At 41.4% G+C, this 25,351-nt stretch overlaps 2 protein-coding genes across 2 annotated transcripts in view; both read right to left on the minus strand.

Annotated features, from left to right (window-relative positions):
* The window catches only part of KCNB2 (potassium voltage-gated channel subfamily B member 2), a 397,071-nt gene that overhangs the window by 131,129 nt on the left and 240,591 nt on the right, over window positions 1–25,351 (minus strand). The window lies entirely within an intron of this gene.
* LOC131826716 (elongation factor 1-gamma) lies at window positions 8,826–10,265 on the minus strand. Its single transcript, XM_059166233.1, has one exon. It carries the CDS (start codon window positions 10,236–10,238, stop codon window positions 8,925–8,927), a length of 1,314 nt encoding a protein of 437 aa, XP_059022216.1. The 5' UTR covers window positions 10,239–10,265; the 3' UTR covers window positions 8,826–8,924.

A 25,351-nucleotide genomic window follows, 5' to 3' on the forward strand; every position in this document is an offset into this window, starting at 1 on the left:
CACATATTTGCTGCTTTATGTCACTGTCTTCTTCCTGGGTTTTCCTGATGGCAAAATCAGGGTATAAGGTTACTATCTTTTTAGATACTTGATTGGCCTAATATTCTATGATATTATGATCATGAAGGCTATTCTCTCGTCTGATCCCTTACTCTTTTTCCTAAGTCACAATGAGGACTTTCATTTTCTAGAACAGATGAAATGCTAAGGAAATTTGTTTCATCAGTGCTCTGAAAGTAAATGACTTTTGTTTGAATATTACCCTGTTTTGTGACGTTCTGAAAAACCAAACATGTATTGGACAAAATAACAAGAATGTGTTCTTGAGAGGCGTGTTTTAGTTGAAAAGAGTTGAGTCCTCTCCCCGTATTTATCTGTTGTTTATTGAGCTCTGTAGACTGGGGGTCAGGAACAAAGTACTGCTATTTCAATTTTATAGTTTAGGAAGCTGAAGTTGATTTGCTCAGGGTAGCAGCACTAGACTGACACTTAGGAGAGATAGCTCTAGTACATTTCATCTGGCCTTCTGAATTGTGCAAAACAAGCATGATGATGCGACTAAAGTTCATCAGTAAGAGTTGAGAAGATGGTAATGAGCCCTTCTTTCGTGGTCTTCACACAGGGTAATACAGCTTGAGCGTCTGCCTTTTGGAACTAAGGCCTAGAGCTCAGAGCTGTGCCTGAGGACTCCACTTGGAAATACCTCACAGTGATAGCGTCCCCCCAGAGATGGTGCTGTCTTGGCAGAGATGGGCCTGGAGAAGTGCCACTAGGCAAGAAGTTTCAAGAAGAGAGACAGTGAGAAACTCTCTTCACTTATTTGTCGCTTCCTTGAATGACCAGAGAGTTACCTGGGAAAATGCTCATTCTGTGCCTCTTCCTCTGAAAGACCATTCTTCACAGGAATCTGACCTGCAACTCAATCTTCCAGAAACCTGTCAACCTGAACCACATGGCAGACTGTCTCTACTATTAGGGTGAGTCATATTTTATGAAGGGGGCTGGATGAAGTACAGAAAGAGAAATGGAATACCAACAGGTTTGTTGGGGGGGGTGGTTTTGGGAGGTGAGAGTTAGTCACCTAGGAGGGAGAGCAGACCTTCTTGATCCCACCAAAGAGAAACACACTATTTATTACCATATATGACCACCAGGATTCCCAAGCCGGCAGAGCTAGCTTCCCCCTTTAGCTGTTTTGAGGTTTCCAGGAGTAGAAGGGCAGAAGAGATAAAGGCCAAGTCCACTTTGACAAGTACCTGTTAGAAGACTGTGAGGAAGGCATGGGATGCGGATGGCGGACACAATCCAGAGAACCTGCCTTCCAGCGGAGCCTGTGTGTCAGTGGGTGCATCACGGCGCTCATGTTTGGGCCACGGAAGAATCCCAGGCCTGTTTGGGATGACCCAATCACTGAGATGCACAGTTTAGGAGGAAAATTCTTTTAGGCTAGTCCTACGGCACAGCTAAGAAAGTTCCCCTGGGTATCACACATTCGGGCAGGGTGTTACAGTGCCAAGCCAGGGGTTGTTTTCTTCAAACTTACAAAAATGCCAAAGATATGGCTGTTCTTTCAGGATCAAGGATAGAGGCAGGCTGCATCTATTTTCCAACCCTGATCCGTCATAAAATATCCTAATGAAAGTACTTTGGAGGACAGGATGCAGCATGTGCATATTAGGAAAGAAAGAGATTGCAGGGAGTGGTAGGGAAGGATAAGGAAACCATAAAAGTTTTGCATAAGAAACAGTTCCAAAAAACTGGAAGATAATGGGAGTTCTCTTTCTGCTGTTTGCCCGTATCTTCCCTTCCAACTCCCGCAAAGAAAGCATGGGATATGTCCCAGGAGCATTCCAAACAACCCCTCAGGAGGTGTCATGTCCTCTCCGCGGTCGGCATGAGCACAGTCTAGTTCAGGCCACATTACTGTAAGCGATGTGGATAATTGGTTTCGCAGAGCTCAGCTTTGTCAGCATGGGTTATCCCAGATGGACGAGAAAACGCTCTCAACCTGGCAGGTGCTGGATGCTGAATCCCGCAAACCTCATTTCACTTTATTAAGCAACTCCCATTTGTAGCACATTTTCTTGGCAATCAAGTTAAAAATAGATGTGGAAGAATAGACTGGTCAAATGGATAGAGGTCCACAGCTGATTTCTCATGGTCTCTAGTGAACGCAGGCTGGGCTGCAGGGGCCTCCTAGGAGACATGGCCTGGAGGAGTTCTGCTGCTGATTCCCCCATCACAACTGGGGTTACTACTTATTACACGCATAGTGCCGGGATAATTTATTGTCAGTCATATATATGTAAGGCATGGAAGCCAGAACTTCAGGCTTCCGAGATGGTCAACTAGGAAGATTCATTCCACTCTGTAGCAACCTTTTCAGAACCTTCTGTGGGCACTGTGTTGAAAGAATCTTCAAAAATCTTTTAAGACACTTTTAACAGTAATCCTTGCAAATTCAGATAAACCAAGATTGCCCTTTAGAGATTACAAATGTCATCGCCTGGCATTACCCGAATCATGAAATGAGGAGCATGGAGGGCTCTGAAGTCCTCATTATTATCATATCACATATCATAGATCATATCATTATTATTAACCCAGGGAGGTCGTGATGCGTACTATAAATAGAATTATTTGTAGCTTACAAAAAGTACTTTCACACACTTGATGGCTACTGACCACCAGATTCACATGAAAACATTTCCAAGAATATCTAAATACGCTATGCTCAGGAATTGCCAGAAAGTAACTTTCTGGACACAGCAAAGGGCAACTGGAATTCTCTGTGGGAGACACATGCATTCAGGACCATGCTTTTTGTTATATAGTTGATAAGAATTTGGTGACAAACCGAAGTTCTCATATGATTACCTTAGCCACAATAAGATCTAAAATATTTCTGTTTGGCTTATTTATTTTGCACAATAGATCAAAAGCTGTTTCCCTGGTATTCACTTCCAGGGGAGTTTAACGGAGGTATTTTGATTTTGTGCTTTTTAGTTAGAGTAAATCCGATTAGACTGAATAGGTACATACATTCCAATGTTATTCTCTCAAAAAATGCCCTATACTTATAAATTCTCCCACAGCACTAGCAAGAAGCTGAAAACCATAACCGCTTTTAAATTTGACATGAAGAAAAAAAAAAACAAATGTGATATGAATCAATTTTCTGAAAGTGTCCTAAAGTCACAGGAATAGTGATGAACTAACGAATTTATTCTCTCTCTCTTTGGAAAGTTATCAAATTGCTAATGCTACAATTAACATTAGCCAGCTGTTTACCTCCCTAAAAAAAAAAAAAGCAAATGTTTATCTCTCCAATCCTTTGATACATAAGATGTTTTATCTGGCTCTTCTGTATTTGTGAGGAAGACACAGGGACATACGAGAAATCTTAGCTCTCAGTTGTAAAGAGCGATCCTGAACCTGGAATAATTTGAGCACTGGTTATCCCAGTGGCTCCACGCAGGTGGTCACCCCAAGACAAACAAGCCTGAACAAATATTTCCTTCGGTAAATATTTCTGGTGATCTAAAAGACCATGGGTCATAAATGGGGCTGCTTAATGGAAGGCATGCCAGAGGGAGCCTTAAAGAGGTGGCTATTATGATCTACTTAGGACTGCAAGAAGAGAGATTTCCTTTTTCCTGGATGTTACATGCTATTATTACAAGGTGAATGACAGCTCTCTGGGCTGCATATTCATATTTCCGTCATTTGGAACAAAAGACTTACCTTCTTTCATACACCTTAAAATTACAGAAGCTAATTTAGTTATTGCTGCATCATTACATATGCATCTCTGAGACAGACACTTGCCTGCTTGCTTGCTGTATGAAGAATAAATAAAATATGCTGTTCTTTAGCATGAGGATGGATAGCGGCTGCACACATGGTTTTGGCTTTATTTGGTATGTATTTAGATTCGTCTTCGGGGATTTTAGCATTATCTTCATTTTTCACAGTTCACCTTAATATGGGACATTTTAGGCTGTTTGAGGGGTGAAATTGTACTTTCAGTGTTTTTGTTTGTTTTCGGCAGTGAAGACCTCTGATAGAGAAATTACTAGGCTCACGGTAACTAATCTATTTGATTTCCTATAGCTGTCGGAACAGCAGACTCTTCCCCGTGGCATGTGGATTGCTTCCCATGTTGCATTCTCCTTTAAACAAATCCAGGTAGCTTTAAAAAATATGGCCACAGTCGCCAAACTGTGGAAGGAACCAAGATGCCCTTCAACGGACGAATGGATAAGGAAGATGTGGTCTATATACACTATAGAGTATTATGCTTCCATCAGAAAGGATGAATACCCAACTTTTGTAGCAACATTGGCGGGACTGGAAGAGATTATGCTGAGTGAAATAAGTCAAGCAGAGAGAGTCAATTATCATATGGTTTCACTTATTTGTGGAGCATAACAAATAGCATGGAGGACATGGGGAGATGGAGAGGAGGAGGGAGTTGAGGGAAATTGGAAGGAGAGGTGAGCCATGAGAGACTATGGACTCTGAAAAACAATCTGAGGGTTTTGAAGGGGCGGGGGGTGGGAGGTCGGGGTACCAGGTGGTGGGTATTATAGAGGGCACGGATTGCATGGAGCACAGGGTGTGGTGGAAAAATAATGAATACTGTTATGCTGAAAATAAATAAAAAATAAATTTTAAAAAATCCTAATCTTGGGTTCATGTCACACAATTTTCAAAGGAAATCTCGGGCTGGTAGAAGACATTCGGATTATTTATATGAGGGGTGTCTGTAAATTTGCTGCTCTAGTCTCATTTTGAGCCTCGCTCGTGACTGTTGTTTCTCACATACCAACTCTCCGAGGTCCTACTGAATTTGTAAGGAAAAAGGGAAGTAGCAAATATGTAAAATTTATTGAGTCACTGTTTGTCTACTTTGGAAGGCATCTGCTTACTCTGCTTCAGAAAAAAGTGTGATCCATTTGCTTTCTTCCCTGTGGTATGAAAATTCTAAATCTTATTTATCTCATAATGACCTTGCATTAATCTCACATTCATCTTTCATGAACAAGCACATCCATACCCCTACTCACCCACCTTTAACATCGTCACCTATATATTTTCAGTCTAGATCTGTTTTGTCAAATGTACCCATTAGCTTGTGGCAAGAATCTTAGTGTCCATACCACTGTTACCTGTGGTTGACTATATTTCCCACACCCCAAATTGGGGCAAAGATTTTTTCCAGTGGTTACTTTTCTATGTCTCAGGAGCATTGGAACCAGCTGGTCATTCCTTTCTTCTTCAAACCCTTTCTACTTTGGCTCTTTTTCTCCAGATTCTGAAGCAGTCCTTGTAACTTTGAGTAGTTTATAGGTAATGCACCTCTGGCCTTAATCTTGAGCTGAGTGAGCCCCAGAACAGTCTATTCAACTGCCTACTTGATATCATCACTCAGCTGACCAACAGACAAGTTGGACAGCACATTTTTTAGGGGCTCCATGTTCATACTTTCGTCACCCACCCTTAACCTGCTCCTCGCCCAGGCTTCTCTATCTTATTAAAGAATACCTCTATCCACACTGTTGTTCAACCTCAAAATTAGGAGTCATCCCACCTCCAGTCCAGTAAGTGGTTGACTCTATACCGTGTGCCCTTAACACTCCACGCAGGACCATCTCTTTCTACTTTCGAGACTAGGACAAAGCACCATCATCTCTTTTCTGGTATAATGCAATTGCCTCTTAAGTGATTTCCTTCTTTATCGTCTTGCTGTGTGTACCCCAATCCATTTCCAGTAAGTGGTGTCACTTTCTTGCTTAAAGCCACTCACCTAGTTACTTCTCATTATATGTAGTATAAAATGCCATATCTCTAAACCCCGGCTTTTACAGGCTTGCTTAGTCGATTTCAATTCTTTCTGCACATTAGGAACTTATGTACTAAACCAATGTTGAAACCCTAGATGGATGCCTGGTAGGCCCAGGCTTTGGGTTTGTTTGGTTCCCCCCACTCCCCAATGCCCCAGAATGTATAGACAGGGTTGAAACATTGCCTACCTGGTCATCTACCTGTATGTCTGTATCTTCTCTGGCTCTTGTTTTCCTTCTTGATGGTCTAGCTCTAGTGGCCTCCAGCCCACACTAAGCCCATTCCTGCCTTGAGGATGCTCTATTCCTTCATTTTCACAAGGCTGGCTCCTTCATGTCATTCAGTTATTTTAGAAAAAAATTTAATTGAAGAATAGTTGACATAGAATATTATAATAGTTTCAGGTGAACAAAATAGTGATTCAGCATTTATATACGCTATAAAATGCTCATTGTAAGTATAGTTATCATCTGTCACCATACATAGTTATTACCATATTACTGACTATATTCCCTGTGCTATACTTTTCATCCATGATATATTTTATAAGTGGACATTTGTATCTCTTCATCTCCTTCATCTATGTCACCCACCCCCTTTCCTATCCTCCCCTCTGGCCATGACCAGTTTGTTCTCTGTATCTCTGAGAATGTTTCAGTTTGTTGGACTGTTTGTTTTGTTTTTTAGATTCCACGTATAAGTGAAATCATATGGTATTTATTTTTGTCGGATTTATTTCACTTAGCATTACACCCTCCAGATCCATCTGTGCTGTTGCAAACGGCAAGATTTCATTCTTCTTTATGGTTGAGTAATATTCCATTACATACCCACACCCACCCCACATCTTCTTTATCCATTCATTTAAAACATCAGGGATCATTAGGGAAATGCAAATCCGAACTCCAAGGAGATACCACCTTATGCCAGTCAGAATGGTGAGTATCAAAAAGACAAGAAATGACAAGTGTTGGTGAGGATGTGGAGAAAAGGAAACTCTTGTGGCTCTGTTGGTGGAAAGGTAAATTGGTGCAGGTGGACAGAAAACAGTATGGAGGTTCCTCAAAAAATTAAAATAGAGCTACCATGCAAACCACTTAATTACCCAATTGGGGATTTACCCAAAGAAAACAGAAACACTAATTTGAAAAGGGAAATGTCTTCCGGTTCTTAGCTCAATTGTCTCCTTGACGGAAAAGTCTTCCATAATCAGTAACTCTCAGGTAGCCAGCCACCGGTCTTTGTCACACCACAAAATTGTTTCTTATGTCTTAGCCCTGGTTGTTTCTGGTCTGTTTATTTGCTCCTTTCTGCTCATATCTTTAGATTGTAGGTGTGATGTATGCAAGAACTAACCGCAGTGCTTAAAATATCATAAGTTCTCAACAACTACTTAATAAATGAACAAATGAATGCATTATCAGTATAATCATAAGAAAATATAAACAAATATTTGAAATTGGTACTTTCCTGGAGGATCTAGGGCTTTTTAGTTGCTTAACAACCAGAAGGTTTAAAATGGCATAGGCATTCTTAGGTTTAAAGCATAAATCTTTGGTTTCAGGAAAGGAGGCGGCGGTATTACCATTCTTTCTTCTCAAATGTTCTGTTTAAATTTTAAGATATCTAATCGTTAAGAATAAAAAAATATCCTATAGCCCATATATTTGCTGATGTTTTATTGATCCATCATTATTCTATCTTCCACCATCTGGCTGATGGCATACGGAAAGATTAAGGCAGGACACTGAAATGAGGATTCTTGGCTTTCCTGTAAACATACAATTTGGCTCTGAGGCTCTGGGTTGGGTTATCAGATGGTGGAACTCAGTGGTTTCCAACTGTGGCTGCATGTTAGAACCTTCTAGGGGTATTTAAAGTATAAATATGTCTGAGGATGCCTGGGTGGCTCCGTCGGTTGAGTGTCCGACTCTTGATTTCAGCTCAGATTGTGATCTCAGGGTTCTGGGATTGGGTCCCATGAGCTCTGCACTCAGCATGGAGTCTGCTTGTGATTCCCTCCTCTGGTCCCTCCCTCAATACAAGTGCATGCGTGGGTTCTCTCTCTCTCTCTCTCTTAATTATCCTGGATTCCACCATAGGATAATTAAAATAGAATTTCTAAGTATGGGGCCCTGCCATCAGTATTTTTTGTTGTTGTTGTTTTAGATTTTTAGTTTATTTATTTGACAGAGATCACAAGTGGTCAGAGAGGCAAGCAGAGAGATGGGGGGAAGCAGGTTCCCTGCTGAGCAGAGAGCCCGATGTGGGGCTCGATCCCAGGACCCTGGGATCATGACCTGAGCTGAAGGCAGAGGCTTTAAACCACTGAGCCACCCAGGCGCCCCATGCCATCAGTATTTTAAAAAGTTTTATTTTTTTTTTTCTCCCCCTGTATAGCTTCCCAAGTGATTCTGCTGTGCAGTCAGATTTAAGATCCACTGACAGTCACCAAAATGTGGCCTGGCAGAAAGGGAAAACCTATTAAATATGCTACTACAAGTAGAAAATATCCCCAATAAGAGAAATCCTTTGCCGACAATAGAAATATTTAGTTTTTATTTTGAAACACATTGATTTTTTACTCCATCATCTTGTTTTACAAAGTCACGAATGCTATTAGTGGTCATAAAAAGAAAAGACGTAGATTTTTTTTTTTTTTGAGGAAAACATATTTTTAAAATGCTGAGGAAGCCAGAGAAATGTGGAATGTGCAGTTTCTTGAGAAAGGGACTAAGGGTTTTTGTTAGTTCAATTCTCTGGTGCAATGGAGACCAGACCTCAGGCTGAGAACCTTTGGTTTGACACTTAGGTGGATACTTAACCAGTTGTGACCCTGGACAAATTACTGCGCTTTTCTTCGCTTCATTTCTTTCTGCTGTGATATGAGATGATAGTATCTTCCTTACTGGAAGGTTAGAGTAAACATGGGTAGCGTGTGTAAAGTGCTAGGCACTTTTGCTGATTTTTTTTCTTTCTCTTTCTTTTTTTTTTTTTTTTTCAATGTTCAGTTTCCTTTAATGACCCCCATCTCCCCGAAGGGTAGGTACAGGCAACTAGGCGACGGCAAGAGATGTTCATTTGAAGATCTTGCCCTGATTGAAGGTTTTGCCCACATGCTGGAAGGCCCCCTCCCAGGAAAAGTACTCTCGAACCAGCGTCTGGGTCTCCTCGCTGCCAGGATCCAGTTTCCGCCAGGTATATGACTCGTAGTCCACCTGCCAATCTGGACTCAGCGGAAAGGCAAGCTCCTGGCCTCGGAAGACCCAGACTCCAGAAATGGAGCTGCTGTTGTTGGTTCCAAAGAGGATGACACTGGCAAAGGCATTCTTCCTCAGTTTGTCCAACCGCTGGAACATTCCAGTGATGAGGTTGCAACTCATGAAGGTCTGGGTGAGCTCTTCAGGGAAGCGGTACTCAGCGTACCACAGAGACCAGCCATCCTTATCAAAATGCTCCCAAAAATACGGCAGCGCCACAGAGAGTGTGTCCTCATTGGAGTACTTGCGCTTAAATTCGTCCAACACAAAGGTACTCTTGGGCAGGTGAGCGAAGGGGTCCTTGGCCTTGGGCTCAGCAGCCAATGCCTGTTCACATTCATCCATCTCCTCCTCAGGAGCAGGGGCAGCAGCCTTTTTCTCCTCTTTCCGCTCAGCCTGGGGCTTCTGCTTCTCTTCCCGAGAACCTTTCTCTTTCCGTGGGGTGTCCTTTTTAGGCTGGCTCTCTGCAAACTTTTTAGCATCGAACTGGGCCATCTTCTCACAGAGTTTCACCTCCCCCAAGACAGCCCGGAACTGGGGCTGGTTAATGCAGGTGAGGAACCAGCGGTTGGTATTGGGGAAGGCCTGGCGGAAAGAAGGCTCCAGGACCTGTTTATAGAGCCACAACAGGGTGCAAACAACTGTGATGTCAGCCAGTGTCACACGTTCGCCAACCAGGAAAGTCCTCGTCTTCAAGTGAGCATCCAGTAGGCCCAGAATTCGCCTCACTTCCTCCTTTGCATTCTCTGTGGCCTGCTTGTTGTGGTGCATGATGCCCAAGGTGGGGAAGACCCAGGTACTGGCTGGGGGCACTATGTCACTATCAGCAAAGCTCACCCACTGCACCACCTGGGCTGCTGCCTCAGGAGTACTTCCCCGCAGCTCCTCATTGCTCACATAGTAGGCAATGGCATTGCTCTCGAATACACAAAATCCATCGTCACCCTCAAATGCTGGAACCTTGCCTGCAGGAAATTTACGGAGAAATTCAGGGGTGCGGTTGGTTTGGCCAAAGTGGAAGTGGGGTGGTGCGGAGAGCACGCGGACCTGAGCCCCGCTGTACTGAGCAGCAATGAGGGCCTTGAAGGCCCTCCAGTTTTCAGGATATGTGTACAGGGTCCCAGCCGCCATGGTGATTCCGCAGAGAAAGGGCTCTTTCTCTTTCTTTTGTATCTGAATTATAAGTGTGTCCATCAATAGGACGATGCCTGGCACATAGTAAGTGGTAAAAGAGGTATCTAAAATGTCGGGGCACCTGAGTGACTCCGTCGGTTAAGCATCCAGCTCTTGATTCTGGCTCACGTCGTGACCTCAGGGTCCTGGGACTGAGCCCTGTGTTGGGCTCCAGGCTCAGCAGGGGAGTCTGCTTGAGATTCTCTCTCTGCCCCTCCTCCCACTCTCATGCTCTCTCTCTCTAAAATAAATCAATCAATCTTAAAAAAAAAAGAATTATTTGTAATGTCTTTTATTAATTTTTTCAATTCTTTTGATGTGGACAAATTTTGCTTCAAGCCCTAAAGGTATTATCTTTTCTTTTTTTATTAGTTTCCGAGATAGAATTTAGTGATTCGTCAGTTGCAAACAACACCCAGTGCTCATTACATCAGATGCCCTCCTTAATGCCCATCCCCCAGTTTTCCCTTCCCTATCCACCTCTCCTCCAGCGACCCTGTTTGTTTCCTAGAGTTAGCGTCTCTTACGGTTTGCCGTCCCCTCAATTTTCCTCTTATTTTATTTTCCCTTCCTTTCCCCTCTGTTCATCTGTTTTTTCTTAAATTCCCACATGAGTGAAATCATATGATATATGTCTTTCTCTGACTGACTTATTTCACTTGGCGTATTACCCTCTAGTTTGATCTGTATCATTGCAAATGGCAACATTTCATTCTTTTTGATGGCTGAGTAATATTCATGTGTGTGTGTGTGTGTGTGTGTGTGTGTGTGTGTGTACCACATTCTCTTTACCCATTCTTTCATCCATGAAAATCTGAGCTCTTTCCATATTTTGGCTTTTGTAGACATTGAAGCCCTAAAGGGATTATCTTTAATGTCTTATTCTAACTTTTCCCTTTCCCTCACTTTACAGGAAAGTATGGATCCCTTTTGTGTCTCTGAAGCAGGTAACCAAGCAGGAAAAACTGGAGGGTGAAAGATTGATGAATACGCCGGTTGCCCTCAAATGATTATCAGTCAACATTTTATGAAGAGAAGCAGCCTTTTCAGTTTTATCTGCTGAAGAGGACTCTGTTGTTGCTGAAAAGGGCTCTGTCATTCCACTGAGGATGGTTTTCACATCCCGACAATTTATACAGCCTGGACCCAAGAACTCTCTAGAGCTGGTCAGCATCTCACTGCAGCCCACGTGCAGATGAACGTGCTACATAAAAAGGCTCATCCCTGTTTTCCATCTTAGAACTCTAGACCTCACTTGTCTGAAACTTAGTAAAAGGCCCTCTGTTGAGTCTCTAACATCTCGCCACACTTATTAGCCCCTTGGAATATGTCAGCCACGCTCTGGAGATCTCCTTCTCTTAGTGCCCCAAACATGCAAATCCTTGGGAGGAGTCATTTGGTTTCTCTTTCTTCCCCTACCTGGTCTTTGTTTAATCATGGAAATGTTCATGTGGGATTATTTTCTTTACTCTAATCGTGTTTTAGGATAAATCAAATAACTAACAGATTTATAGGACATTTTTGTTGACACTGACAGAAAAAGAAAACATAAAAGCATCCTGAATTTGATAACTCCTCAGCGAAGATATTTTTGTTAAGCCTTTTTTAAAAAAATCAGCTAGACATGCAGTTAAGTCATAGGAAAATCTTATATACAAATTTCAAGCACAAACAAATTTTTATTTATCACTACCAAATGAAGTAAAACTTTAAAAAGGATGTCTATAAGGTGTTGTTCAAAGGCCTTAAAAGCTAGGATATTGTTTGATCTTTAAAGGTTAGGATATTATTGGAAACATTAGATGTAATGGGGAAAAACCCAACAGTGCTCCCTTGATCCTGCCTCCCTGCTGGCTCCTGTCACAGAACAATCCTTCCCCCAAGTGCCAAAGTTCTCGAAAACATATTCCTTCTTCGAAGCTTCCATTTCCTCACTTTCCCTTAACCACTACAATTTGGCTTTCATCCTTACATTTGCTGAAAATACTTCAGCAATGTCACCAGTGACCTCCTAATGATCAAATTCAATGGACTTTTAAGAAATACTCCTTACTTAATCTCTGTGGCATTGAATCCTGCCCTCTTGAATTCTCTTGGCTTCTGGACTTCTCCTGCCTTTATGACCTCTCCAGGATCTCCTCATCTACTCTGGGTTCCTCTGGGAGCTGACCTTGAAAGGGTTCTCTTTCCCTCTCCAGAGGGTGTCGTTTCCTGCCTTGACTTGAATTATCACCTACGACGTGATGGTAACTTCCCGATCATCACTTCTAGCCCTGACTTATTTTCTCAGAGCTTCAGAATTTCTGGTTGTGCAGAGGTGCCATTCATTTAGCTATCCAACAAAGAACTCAAGTAAGGCAACCTAAGTGAGCTCTATCATCCACTCTGAGCCCACTCCTCCTCCTGTTTTCCCTCTCTCACCTCAGAGCATGATATTTCACCCAATTCTTTGAGCCAGGAACCTGAAAGTCAGTCTTGCCTTCACACTCAATCTCATTTCTCACATCTGATTAACTACAAACCAATGGCAAGTCGATCTTTTAAATAGACCTTTTCAGCATTCTTCTCCATAGCTCTATTCCCACCTCCTAAGTTCAGGTCCAAATCACTGTTTGCTTGGTTATCAGCTGGTTTTCCTCTCTACAATGTCACCTGCCCCATCCTAGCATACGTATCTTCGTCAGTGTGATGTAACAAAATGGAAAGCGTATCTCATTTTGCATTACTTTCCTCCTCAAAAAAAAATTTCGGAGGTACCCTGCTATATTTAAGATAAAGCATGACTTACTAGGTCCTCAAGCATTTGCCCTCAAAGAAGTCTCATACAGGGCCATTCCCTGACCTTCCATTTCTTACTAAACTGTGTTCCTTCATATCTCTCAACCTGCCTACATTTTTGCTTCCTCTTCTACCACCTGGACAACTTCTACTCATGTTTCGAGATCCAGCCTAATAGTAACTTCTTCTATTAAGTCTTCCACGGCTCAGAGAGATTTAGATATTCTTTTGTAGTCCCACAGCAAAGAGGCAGGATAGACAATGGTTATGAAAATGTCCTCTGGAACACAACTGAGTTCTCATCTCTGCTCTCTAACTTCACAGCTATGAGCCATTGGACAAGACATCTAATATCTCTAAACCTGTCAGATGTTGACAATAACAGTAGTTAGCTGAATATTTTTGGAAATATTGGATGAGATAATGAATATAAAACACTTGGCATGGGTACTGGAATTTCAAAGTAAGCACCCAATAAATGTTATCTATTATTACATTTTCATGGCATTTAATCTTACTGCAAACAACTGCACTCTATATTCCTGACTTATTATAATAATTTTATTGTATGTCTGCCTTTCTCAAAGCCCTGTGAGCTACTTTAGGGTTATGTTCTAGAAACTGTTTCCTCTGATCCCTACTGTGTGGCATGTAGTAGGTAGTCAAGTTTTTACTCAAGGAATAGAACAACAAATGAATGTAGCATCAAGGAATGTAGCATCAAGCCTGTTAATGTCCCTTGGTACGTACTTTATGTAGAAATCTCAGACTAGTTACTGAACAATGTCATGTTAGTCCTAATACATCCTCAGTGAAGCAAGGGGGATGATGAGCTCATTTATAATTTGATTTTAGGTGAGAACATAGGGAAAAAGGAAATTAACAACTACAGTGTCATACAGTGGATCAGTAGCTGTAGGCATGGAACTAAGGTTCTCTAACTCTTGAATGTGTCACTATGGATCACTATGGACTGAAACATGTTCTATCATTGGGATTCATCCTACCTGTCAGGTCATTTCCATATCCCAAAACTCCTTCTAGGTTTCATTCATTATAAGGTAAAGTACAAATATTCCTGATGTTATGGACTGAACTGCGTGCACCCAAAATTCATATGTTGAAGCTCTAAACCCCCATGGGATGACCTTTGGAAAGAGGTCCCTTAAGGAAGTATCTAGGTGAAATGAGGTCATAAGGATGGGGGCCCTTATCCAATAACACTGGAATAGAGACCAGAGCTTTTCTCTCTGTCTCTCTCTCCACACAGAGGAAAGGCCATGTGAGGACACAGGGAGAAGAAGCCATTTGTAAGCTGAGGCGAGAGGTTCACCAACCCTTCTGTCACCCTGATTTAGGATGTCTAGCCTCCAAATAAAATTCTGTTGTTTAAGTCATTCAGTCTGGTATTTTGTTATGGTAGCTGAGCTGACTAACACACCTGTGTTATCATTTTTGTTATAATCATAAAAATATAAATTGATACTGTTGATTAAGGGTTGACTCTGTTGCCAGACATGAACTCAATGCAAATCATTAATAGGAGTTATTTCCATAAATCCTCTTGAAAAACTTACGAAGCAGATACTATTATTATCATCATTTTACAAAGGAGGAAACAGAAGATCAGAATAGTTAAGCAGCTTGCCCAAAGAAACAAATGCAAAAAGTGTCAGATCTGGAATTTGGGCAGTCTGTCTTCAGAGGCTATGTACTCAACCACTGTATAATGTAGTAAAACTGAATTATGGAACATGAGGGAGACTATCAGTGGTTAATTAAAAAATTAATTAAAGTGAGAAAAGCAATAAAAATATAATACATAATTTAAAATGCCATTTTAATGTAAAATGTAGAAATGGACATTTTTTTGCCAATATTTTACCTGGTGGAAGAAGGAGCAAGGCAATGCTCATTTCTCTGTTATGGGTTGTTGGAATCCTGCATTATTTTTCTTCCAAAAGCCATACTCTGAAATGCATCATTGACAATTGCCAGTTTTATTTCCTTCAGAGTGGAATGGATACTTAAAGACCCTTGCTAAGCAAATTGTGTGAATTTCTGTCTCGTTCTGTCCTAGTCTGCTCAATCTTTTAAAGTTACCATCTCTTTACCTAATTTGAAAAGAGTTTTTTAAAAGCCACATGCCCTTACTGAATCTCTCTAAAACACTCAGTTTAGTTTTCTTTTTTAAAGTAACAGCCTATTTTTTTTTTATTGTGCTTGTATTTCATGAGTTTTATATACTATTAAGTTGCATAAGTACAATAACCTCAACTGGTTTAAACAGGTTGGGGAGCAAATCCAACAGATTCTTAGCAATTGATCACTGGGTTTGGAGGGAGGAGGAGGTGAGTGGGCATCCTCTTAGCCCTGAGTGATCTACAGGTTCTGGAACCACTCAGTGTATGTTAGAAGCGAATGGAGAGCCTTGGCTAATCTGGCTACTTGATTAAATGAAGAAGATTAAGAGAGCTTCTTCTGTAGTGATAAGCACCCCACCCCATCCCCACGGGTACTTTCAGAAAATGGCATCACATTCATTTCAACTTTGTATTCTGGGTTTTGATCCTTGTGTTTTCTAGGGTGACTTGCTGTTCTTGGGCAAAGCACTTAGCATTTCATGATTTGCTCCATACATCAATAGAAAACTAGACTCATTTTCTAATTATGATTAGAAGCAAAAATGACAGGTACTTCTCTCTCTCTCTCTCTCTTTTAAAGATTTTATTTATTTATTTGACAGAGAGAGGGAGGTCACAAGCAGGCAGGGAGGCAGGCAGAGAGAGAGAGAGAGGGGGAAGCAGGTTCCCTGCTGAGCAGAGAGCCCAATGCAGGGCTCAATCCCAGGACCCTGAGACCATGACCTGAGGCCGAAGGCAGAGGCTTAACCCACTGAGCCACCCAGGTGCCCCTATGATGGGTATTTCATAAATGGAATGGGATAGTTTAGAGTTAGCAAATACTTGGTATGGAAAGTACTAGCTTGCAGCAATGAAATACAATCTTTAGGCATAGATTTATTATCACTTTCTCTTGTGAATTTATATAAACTACTATACCCCTGAGCCCTAGGAGAGGCACTTATGGCAAAAAGGAAAATGGGAAAAAAGTTGTCTGCTTTTCTTTAAGGGTCTTTTTCAAATGATTGAGTATTATTCCCTGCTGTTTTTATTCCAGTTCCTTAAAGACTGTTTTTATTTTAGGAAGACATAACCAATTTAAGATATTCAGAGTTAAGCAAATCAAGGTGGTCAGAAGACATCCTCAAGTTATCCTGACCCTGAGGAAGCCCCACCGAACTGATTATGGAAAACAATCTGCCCAATGAACCCAATAGAGGACAACAAGTGGAGCTAGCAGGACGGGGTAAGGCTCGACACCCTCACAGCTGAGCCACCCCTGAGTTTAGTTAGCTGCATGGTGGGTGGAGACACCACCGAGGGGGAAAATCCTCCGGTTCCAGAAGAACATCACAATGCACCCAGTCTCGCCTTAACAGAGAGCCACAGAACCGCTGAGCATGGGGAAAAGGATCTTCTCGATGTATACAAGGAACAAGGCGTTGGGTAGTTTTGTCAACGTGGGTACTCATCCTGAGAGCGTCTCAAACTCACTGAGCAACCTCCTTTAAGCCATGTATTTATATATTACTCATTCTAAAATTGTGGCTAAAAATAGATTTGGTATAAAATGCCTTAAGGATTATAAGGATTTATGCGTAAAACGAAGATTTCTTTTTAAACTCCAAAGATCTAACTAAATAATTATTAGTAATGAAATGTGAAGAGATATATATATGTATATATATATACACATATATATATTTCCTTATATTATATATATAACATTTCCATCTGTATAACACACAATGAATTCTGGTAAACGTCATGCTATGTGTACCATCAGGGATGAATGTCTATATTTTAAATAACATGGCCGTGTCATATATTTTAAAGAATACAGTTATAATGTTATTTTTGTGCCTATAATATCTGACATGAAAATCAAAGATAATTTGTGATTTTATAAACATAAATGTGAGAGCATGTGAAGATGCGAGGAAAGCTTTTTGCTCTTCTTTTTGGTTTTGTTTTCAGGTTTTTCTTCCCCCTTTGCATTTAATTACATACAACTTTATTTTTGCAGAAAACTAGTGACCTTTTTGAGTCTGTAAGCCACATTTCAATATGGGAATACTTATGAATTTAAAAATGGAATTGCCCTTTTCAATATGCTCATTATAAGGAAAGGTCTCATTAAATATAAACTCCATGATGCGTCTCATCTTGCACCTAAGCCACGACGGATACACAGTAGGCGCTCAATAGTTACTGAAAGAATGAATCACATCTTCTCCACTAAGTTCCAGGAACTGCTCAAATCACTGCCACAGGAAAACAGGTCAATGGAGACAGTGACTTTGTCCAAGAAGACAGGATACTAGAAATTCTGGAAATACACCAACAAAACAAATGACTTACTATTCATGGCAGTGAGCTATAATCACATGAAACAGAATGTCAGAAAAATACCACATTAAATGGTATCATCTTCTCTTAGGGCAAAAAAGTCTTTTAATTAAGAACATGCTTAAACCTGAGTCACTTTCCTTTCTCGTTTTATCTGACCTGTTGACTGGATTAACGTTATTTTCTTCCTTAAGAAAGAAGGAACAAGAGTACAATATATTTTATGATTTCCTCAGTGCTCTCCTCATCCTCTAAGATGGACTTTATAGTCCCACAGAAATGCAAGAAAGGACTAACACAAATTTAGCCAGCTCTCAGTTACTCTGGAGCTCATGATTCAGCACGTGGGCTGTTTATAATTCATTTTATGCCTCCCTTTTCCCCACAGATTTTTGTTAGCAAGATATATGTAAGGAAGTTTAACTCATATCAAATATGGCTCCTTATTGGTTAGCACCTTTAATCAAATGTTTGGTGTAATTAATTTCTACAATGAGATTTGGGGATGATCTGTGGATTTCAGTTATCCCTAGCAACTACTCAGATTATTTTACAAATTATAGCAATAAACCACATTCCCCTTACGTTGAAAATAGTTTAAACTGAGTGACACTGGATTGTGAAGTGTTTTTGTTTTTGTTTTTGTTTTTAACTGTGAAGGTCTAACTAATGTAAATAATGAAATGTGGGCTGAGATATTGATGGTTTCTGTCTGTAGAACACACAATGTATTTTAGCAATATAGTCAACTACAGTCAGAAGTTTAAGGTTCTGATCTCCTTTAGCAAACTTGAATTGGACCTGCGCTTAGTGGCATGTACTTGACTTGGAAAATTAAAATGAATTAAATAGTCCACTCCTTGCAGTGGATTCTGGTCTGGAAGAGCCCAGAAACCAAATCAGTAATGATAAAACCATGGTAGAGTAGAGTACAATGGTAGAGACTACAGAGAGCATGTTACATGCTTAGAATGGGATACTCACCCAGCCTAAGGAGGTGAGGGAAGGCTTCCTATGTGGTAGGAAGTTGGACTGGAATCAAAAGTTGGTCGAACTTACCCAAAAGACCTATGACTTTCCAGGGAATGGATAGCATATGAGCAAAGTCATGGAATCAGAAATATTATGGCATATTCATAGAAACAGAAATCTGTTCCTACTCTTAGTATGCCTGGAAGCAAGTTTTATAAAAAAATGTGGATGATAATTTCTCATTTGTCCAAACAGCTGTGTGTATGGTTTATAGCACTGAATGAGAGGCAGGCTCCTACTCTTAAGAGCTCACATCTAGTGGAAGCAAACAAGTAACTTCTCACAGTGATAGATCGTGTGAAGAAAATATAAAAAGGTTAATGGGATAGAGAGTCAGGGGTTGCGGGAAGGGCAGACAGCTTTCGACAGTGAGTCAGCAAGAGCTGCTCTGAGAAGGCAACACGGGACCATGAAGACCCAGAGATTTCACTGGATTATGTGGGAAGAGATTTCCCGAGCAGGGAGACTGCACTCACAAAGGCTCAGAGGTAGGGATAAACCTGGATATAGAAGGCTCAGAGAGATGAGTAGTTTGTCTACAGAACAGCGAGAGGAGGTGAGAATGGCAGGAGAGAAGCCTGCAAGAGGACAGCGCCTAGGTCAGTCCTGGAGGGCCCTGTGGCCCAGGGCAGGGGTTAGACTCCACAGGAAGACCCTGACAGAAGAAGAGAGACGTGAGCTGACGTGTGCTCTAAAAAGGTCACCACTGCTGCTCTGTGGGGAATAAATTACAGGGAAGAGGAGGAAAGTAGAAGCTCAGGGTCCCTGTAGGGGGCTAGAAATGATGGTGGCTTGAATATTTTGTAAAGTGGAAACAAATAGAGCCTCATAAGCTGTTTGTAAGTTTCTAGAACCTATTGTAGGAAAGAGTTTTGTAAGACACGATAGGCGAGTTCTATCTATATCATAGAGTAGATACAAGCAACTGATGATGTTGTGGAAGGTAAATCTTAAAGTTTCTTACAACTTTATTTTTTTAAGAGATTTTATTTATTCATTTATCTATTTGACAGAGAGAGAGAGCAAGAGAGAGAGCGCACAATGTGGGGCTGGATCCCCGGATCCTGGGATCATGACCTGAGCTGAAGGCAGACGCTTAACCGACTGAGCCACCCAGGTGCCCCATTAAAGTTTCTTACAACTTTAACTAGCTCTGAATTCAATCAGCGTTCTTAAGCATAGCAAAAGCATTCCCTCTTATGTTATAATACCAGTACTTGAAGGATTCTTAAACTAAATCTTGCCATCATATGTACAGCAGAAAAATCAAAAAGACTCAGAGAGAGAAAAACTTAATAGCTAAGCACTCTCCTCAAACACTCTTCCAAGGTTTTCAATATGAAATTGAACTTCAACTTGAACTTCACTCCCAGCCAGCAGGACAAATATTGGGAAAATTACTTGTGTGAAGTGGGTCTTACTCAGGAGTCACCCAGAAAAAGGAGATGGAAAGAGCCACTTAGAATGGATCACTTGGACGGGTGGCCATCTCATAAAAACAATGCATTGTATCTAAGCACTCCAGGCTTGGGGGGGGGGATCTTCTCAGAGATTTAGATAATCAAAATGAAACAAGGCACACTTATACACTGTCCCCATCTTTAATCAATCTTAAATATTTAAATGGGTTGACCTGGAATTCTTAATAATGTGAGGAGCAAACACTGGGAATACGTACAGTCAAAAACTTCTTGACATCTTATACCAAGATGCTATTTGGAAAGGGTGGACTTTTCTACTGTGATTTAAGTACCATCTACATCAATGTGGATGGGACCGGAGGATATTATGCTGAGCAAATTAAGTCACTCAGAGAAAGGCAATTATCATATGGTTTCACTCATATGTGGAATTTAAGAAACAGATGATCATAGGGGAAGGAAAGGAAAAATAAAATAAGACAAAATCAAAGGGGGAGACAAACCATAAGAGACTCTTAACTCTAGGAAACAAACAGGGTTGCTGGAGGGGACGTGTATGGGGGGGAGTGCGGTAACTGGGTGATTGGCATTAAGGAGGGGAGTTGATGTAATGAGCTCTGGGTGTTATTTGCAACTGATGAATTGCTGGACTTTACATCTGAAACTAATGATACACCGTATGTTAACTAATGGAATTTAAATAAAATAAGAAAAAAACAAGCACAATACTAATCATTATGGAAATTTGGTCTGAATGAAAAAAAAAAAGACAATTTCTTAATGATTTGAGATTTACACAATTCAAGCACTGAAACAGGCTTAAAATTTGGTTCCATGTTTGGGAAGCTCTTTGTCTTGAACAGCTTAAATGTACAGATCTTCTCTTTGAGAATATTAACATTTTTGAGCAGCCAAATGACACTCGCAGTCATTTTAGAGAAGAAACAGAAATGGAACAGGCAATTTGAAGTGGGATGCATATATGAACCCTGTAATTTAAAATGAAATTTATTTGTCAAGGTGGCCTCGGATTCTCAATCCCCCCTGAGCACAGATGGTCAGAAGTCATACAAGAGACTAAAAGTGTGCGGGCTGAGTGGGACAAAATAGTGTTTGGCTCCTAGCTCTGAGCCGGAACTACTACATTCCACATTTAGCTTTGAAAGTGATTAAATAACATTTCAAACATGGGGGCTTTGATTTACAGTGAAACGGAGGCTTTACAGTGCAGCTCTCTCCGTGGCAGCTGCTCAGAAGAAACGGGCAGGTCCATTGTCTGATCCAAGTGTTGTGCATAGTAATTGGAAGAAGGGTGCTAGATAAATGTCAGTAACAGGTTCAAACTCAACTCATGATCCTGAAAAGTAGTGCAGCATATATCGCAATATTGGGTCACTGGAGGGAGCAGCCCACTTTTCTACAGCTCTTTTGTATTCAATTTTGTGCTGAGCAGAAAAGAAGAACATTCAGCCTGATTTTCCCTCTATATCATTCAGTCATTGCGGTTTTACGTGTTCTCATCTGGGACCTTTTCTTCATTTATCTGTACTTTCACATCCTGAAATTGTCAAGTTGTTTTAAAAAAAAAGAAGAGCTCCACCGCCAGAGACGGTCAGATTTTCTAAGAGCCATAAAATTCACTAATTGAGGACTTTCGAATGAAAGCTATGGACTGAATTCTGGAAAAGGGTAAATGAAAATGAAGAGGTTGAAAGCTGGAGCACCATCCTAGAGGCATTCTGGAACTTTCCTGTTTGGGTCCTCCTTGGGGAACTCGGGCGCCGGGCAGCGTACAGCTGGATGGAGACGCTACGGGCAGGCAGGTGTCTGCCCGTAGACACCGTAGGCAGGTTTTCATTCAGCTTCAGGTAAGGATGTCAGCCAGCCTGTCCGTTCAGCCCAAAAAACAGGGACATTCTGTGTTGCCATTGTCCTGTGTGCAGTTACCTCCGCACGGCCGCATTTTATCCTTTGTTCCTAGGGTCAGCATTAGGGGGAGCTGAAAAGGGTCTCGTTCAAACAGAGACCACTGCCTTCATTTAATGAAGGCAAAATTTATACAACAAGGACTACAGCACAGAGAAGTGATGAAAATGCCGTTATCCTTTGCTTTGCAGGCTGAAGCCCACCTTTCTCCTCCTGAGCTTCTGATGATGCCCAAGTCTCGACTGGCTTCCATCCGGAAAGCAACAAGCTAGGCTGTGAGGGAGCCGCAAGCCAGCCAGGGGCTGGATACCTTCCAGCAGTGTGTGTTCTTGCCGAGGGGGGCAGAGGGAATCACTGCAGAGCTCAGCGGTCCTGCTACTTAGAACTGGCTGCCAAGGTATTACCTGGCTTCTTCCCCTCGCCCGCCCGCTCGGCAGGTAGCACTGGAAGCCAGGCTTAAAAGGGAATGTGTTCGCCAAGCCCTCCACTTGGGGTCTTGGCTTTCCAAGTGACCCAGTAGGAAATGAGGCTACTAAATTGGGCTGAGATTTGAATAGATTACTCTGTGATTGTGAACTTCACTGAATCAAAATATTTCTAGAGAAAGGAGATGTTGAATCTAGCTACCGTTTAATAGCCCCCAGATAAAGGGATGTGCATTCTTAACCTCCTTCCCGGGAGGTGAGGTAACCCAGCCCAAACTAAAGGATTGGTAGGATGCCAGAGGCCAATGGAAATTAACTTCTTCTCATAAATCTTCATTCTCGGGGGCAGTATAAACGATAATACCTCTGTGTGCAAACTCATTCTTTGTTTCCATAATTAGAAAACTAAGCTATATAACTATTGGCTACGAAGCAGAGAGTATTAATTATAAATATCACACAGCAAGTGATGGCAGAGTATAAGGCCCGCCCACGAGAGCTATTAACTCTCACACATGCTATTTTAGACAATTCCTTTTTAGTCTAACGTTAGTTTATAAGTACAAAGCATGGAGACAGTGGCATTTCTGATCTCCTGTGCTAAAGAAATGAGAGCGAGGACAAAAAGGCCAGTTTCATTTCAGATGTCTGAAATATTATTATTTTTAGGAGAGGAGAAGGCTTCAAATGGAAGTTCAATCCTGGAGTTTTCTTTGGTGGAAGTAACAGATTACATGTTCAGTAACAAATCAGTGGATATATAAAATCCCAAAGACTGTACCAGCCAGCCAACTGGTATAATTTTTTTGTCTTAAAAATTATATATGTATAATTTTTTTGTCTTAAAATCAGGCAGAATGTCATGTGTGACTCCTTTCTTTTTCTACTTTTCACCACTGAACCCAAGTACTAGAAGTAAATCAGATATTTTCAGCCTGCGTCCATGTCCTGTGCATATACACACACAAACTATTTTTGAGTATTTCTGATAATATGACCATAGCATATATTCATTTATCACTTTTTAAAAATTGGGGATTCTGGCAATTGTTGGGGGGGAAAAATAATCATGGTGGCAACAATGAGCTGAGACAATGCTCTTTGTAAAACCAATTTTATAAACCAAGAACAGGAGATGCGGAATGAGGGTGACTTTTCTAAGAAGACACACTGAATGCGCGAGGCCCTGACTTCCTGCCCTGGGCTGAGTCACCACAGTGCAGTCCTCCATCATTTCCAATTCCAATGACAGTCAAGTAATTTTTACCCCCACCCCCGTACTTCCCAAATCTCAGAGTCTCATCCTCTGATTTGCCAAGTGCCACATTAAACTGGTTCATAAAGTGACTTAGTAACACTTTGTAACACGCGAGACTACAATAATAGAACATACAATGTTATTCAGCAGTCAGCGGAGCTTCGTGTTTATGTAGCATTAACTATTTTGCCTCTAGGTCCTTGAGTCACGGGTTTCACACTGTAGTACCAACAAACAAGATGCTCCTTAAATTAACCAACCTGAGAATTCGTTAATGTCCTGGTGCCATGCAGATTTAGTTAAACAAGGGAATTCATCTTGTTTGCTTTACCATGATTTCTGTATTTCCCTGTGAATTTTCTGAGGACTGTTCCTTTGAAATCATGCACAGCGTCAAATCAAAGAATCACAACAAATCACAGAGTCACAGAATGTTGAAACTGGACAGAATCTCATAAGTCATTCTAATCCCTTCTCATTTCCCAGCTGAGCAAGGAAGAGCTTGGGTCCGAGATCTCTCAGCTGGTTTGGTAGCCCCAGGGTGTCCTCTCTCCCTGGAACTCTGCCCTGCAGGTCTCTAACCCGATGCCAGGATGCAGACCTCATGTCCGGAACTTGGATGAATGCTTGTTGATCTCTGAACTGTACATCGTGATCATCACTCTTGTACTCTTTCCACAGCCGCGTCAGATGTGTCTCCCTCACACCCGGGCCCCACGTTCCCATCCCACAGATGTTTGTAAGGGATACTGGTTAGCAGCAATCATAGAAACACAAATAAGATGCTGTGAACCATGCTTTTTCTACACTGAAAAAGCCAAACACCAGTGGCATTGATAATATCCTCCTGAGATCCTGTTGCCCACACAAAGCAAACATATGTAAATAAGGACAGGAGGATGAATAAAGATCAATGTGTTTTTGAAAACACAGGAAAGAACTGAATTGTTTTTAAAAAAGGACACAGTCTGGGATTTTGTAGTGTAAAGTGAGGGCTACCTGGCTGTTCTCACCTGTAGATCATTTTTTAAAAACACTTTCATACAGCCACCTAATTTCTGTCCTCTCATTAAATTAATACAAGGCTGAGGGGTGGGCTGGTAGGGAGAGAGGCAAAGTGTTTTCTTGCTTTTTGCTCCAAGGCCAAGGGGCGTTGCTGTTGGATTGTTTACTGTGAGTCACAAAGTCAAGTCACGCATCTGTGTTTTTTAAGTATCTATTTACTTAAGGGAGAATAAAGACCACGCTTTTAAAAATACATGCACACATCCTGTGACTGAAGGGAGAGCCACAGTTCCTCTTCGAGCAAACTGTTTCTACTCTGAAGGAATTCCTTAAGCTTTCTCATTACGGGAGGTTCTACCAGAGGTCAAAAATTAGCAGCATGAGGGCCTAATTTGGCCGCACCCGGCTTTGCTCTATAGGTGCAGTATTCTTAAGGACTGGAATTGGAGTGTTTTTCAACAGTCCCTATCCTCACTCCTTCTCTTTGTGGAACCCACCACGACCTCCAGATGTCAGTGGGGGCCATTCCCTTAGGACTGAGTTTTCAGATGTTGTCGGCTCCAGGAGGATAGAAGGGGTTATGGAAGGCTCTCATTGTGCAGGGGAAAGACAGCCTTCCCTGGCCCTCTTCTGCCTCCTTCTTGCTCTCCTCTGTCCAAGGGAACTTGTAATCTTGAGCTCAGGAAGTGAGGTGTTTTTTTTTTTTTTTTAAAGATTTTATTTATTTATTTGACAGAGAGAGATCACAAGTAGG

Source organism: Mustela lutreola, chromosome 3 (assembly GCF_030435805.1).
Source record: "Mustela lutreola isolate mMusLut2 chromosome 3, mMusLut2.pri, whole genome shotgun sequence".
Classification (NCBI taxonomy): domain Eukaryota; kingdom Metazoa; phylum Chordata; class Mammalia; order Carnivora; family Mustelidae; genus Mustela; species Mustela lutreola.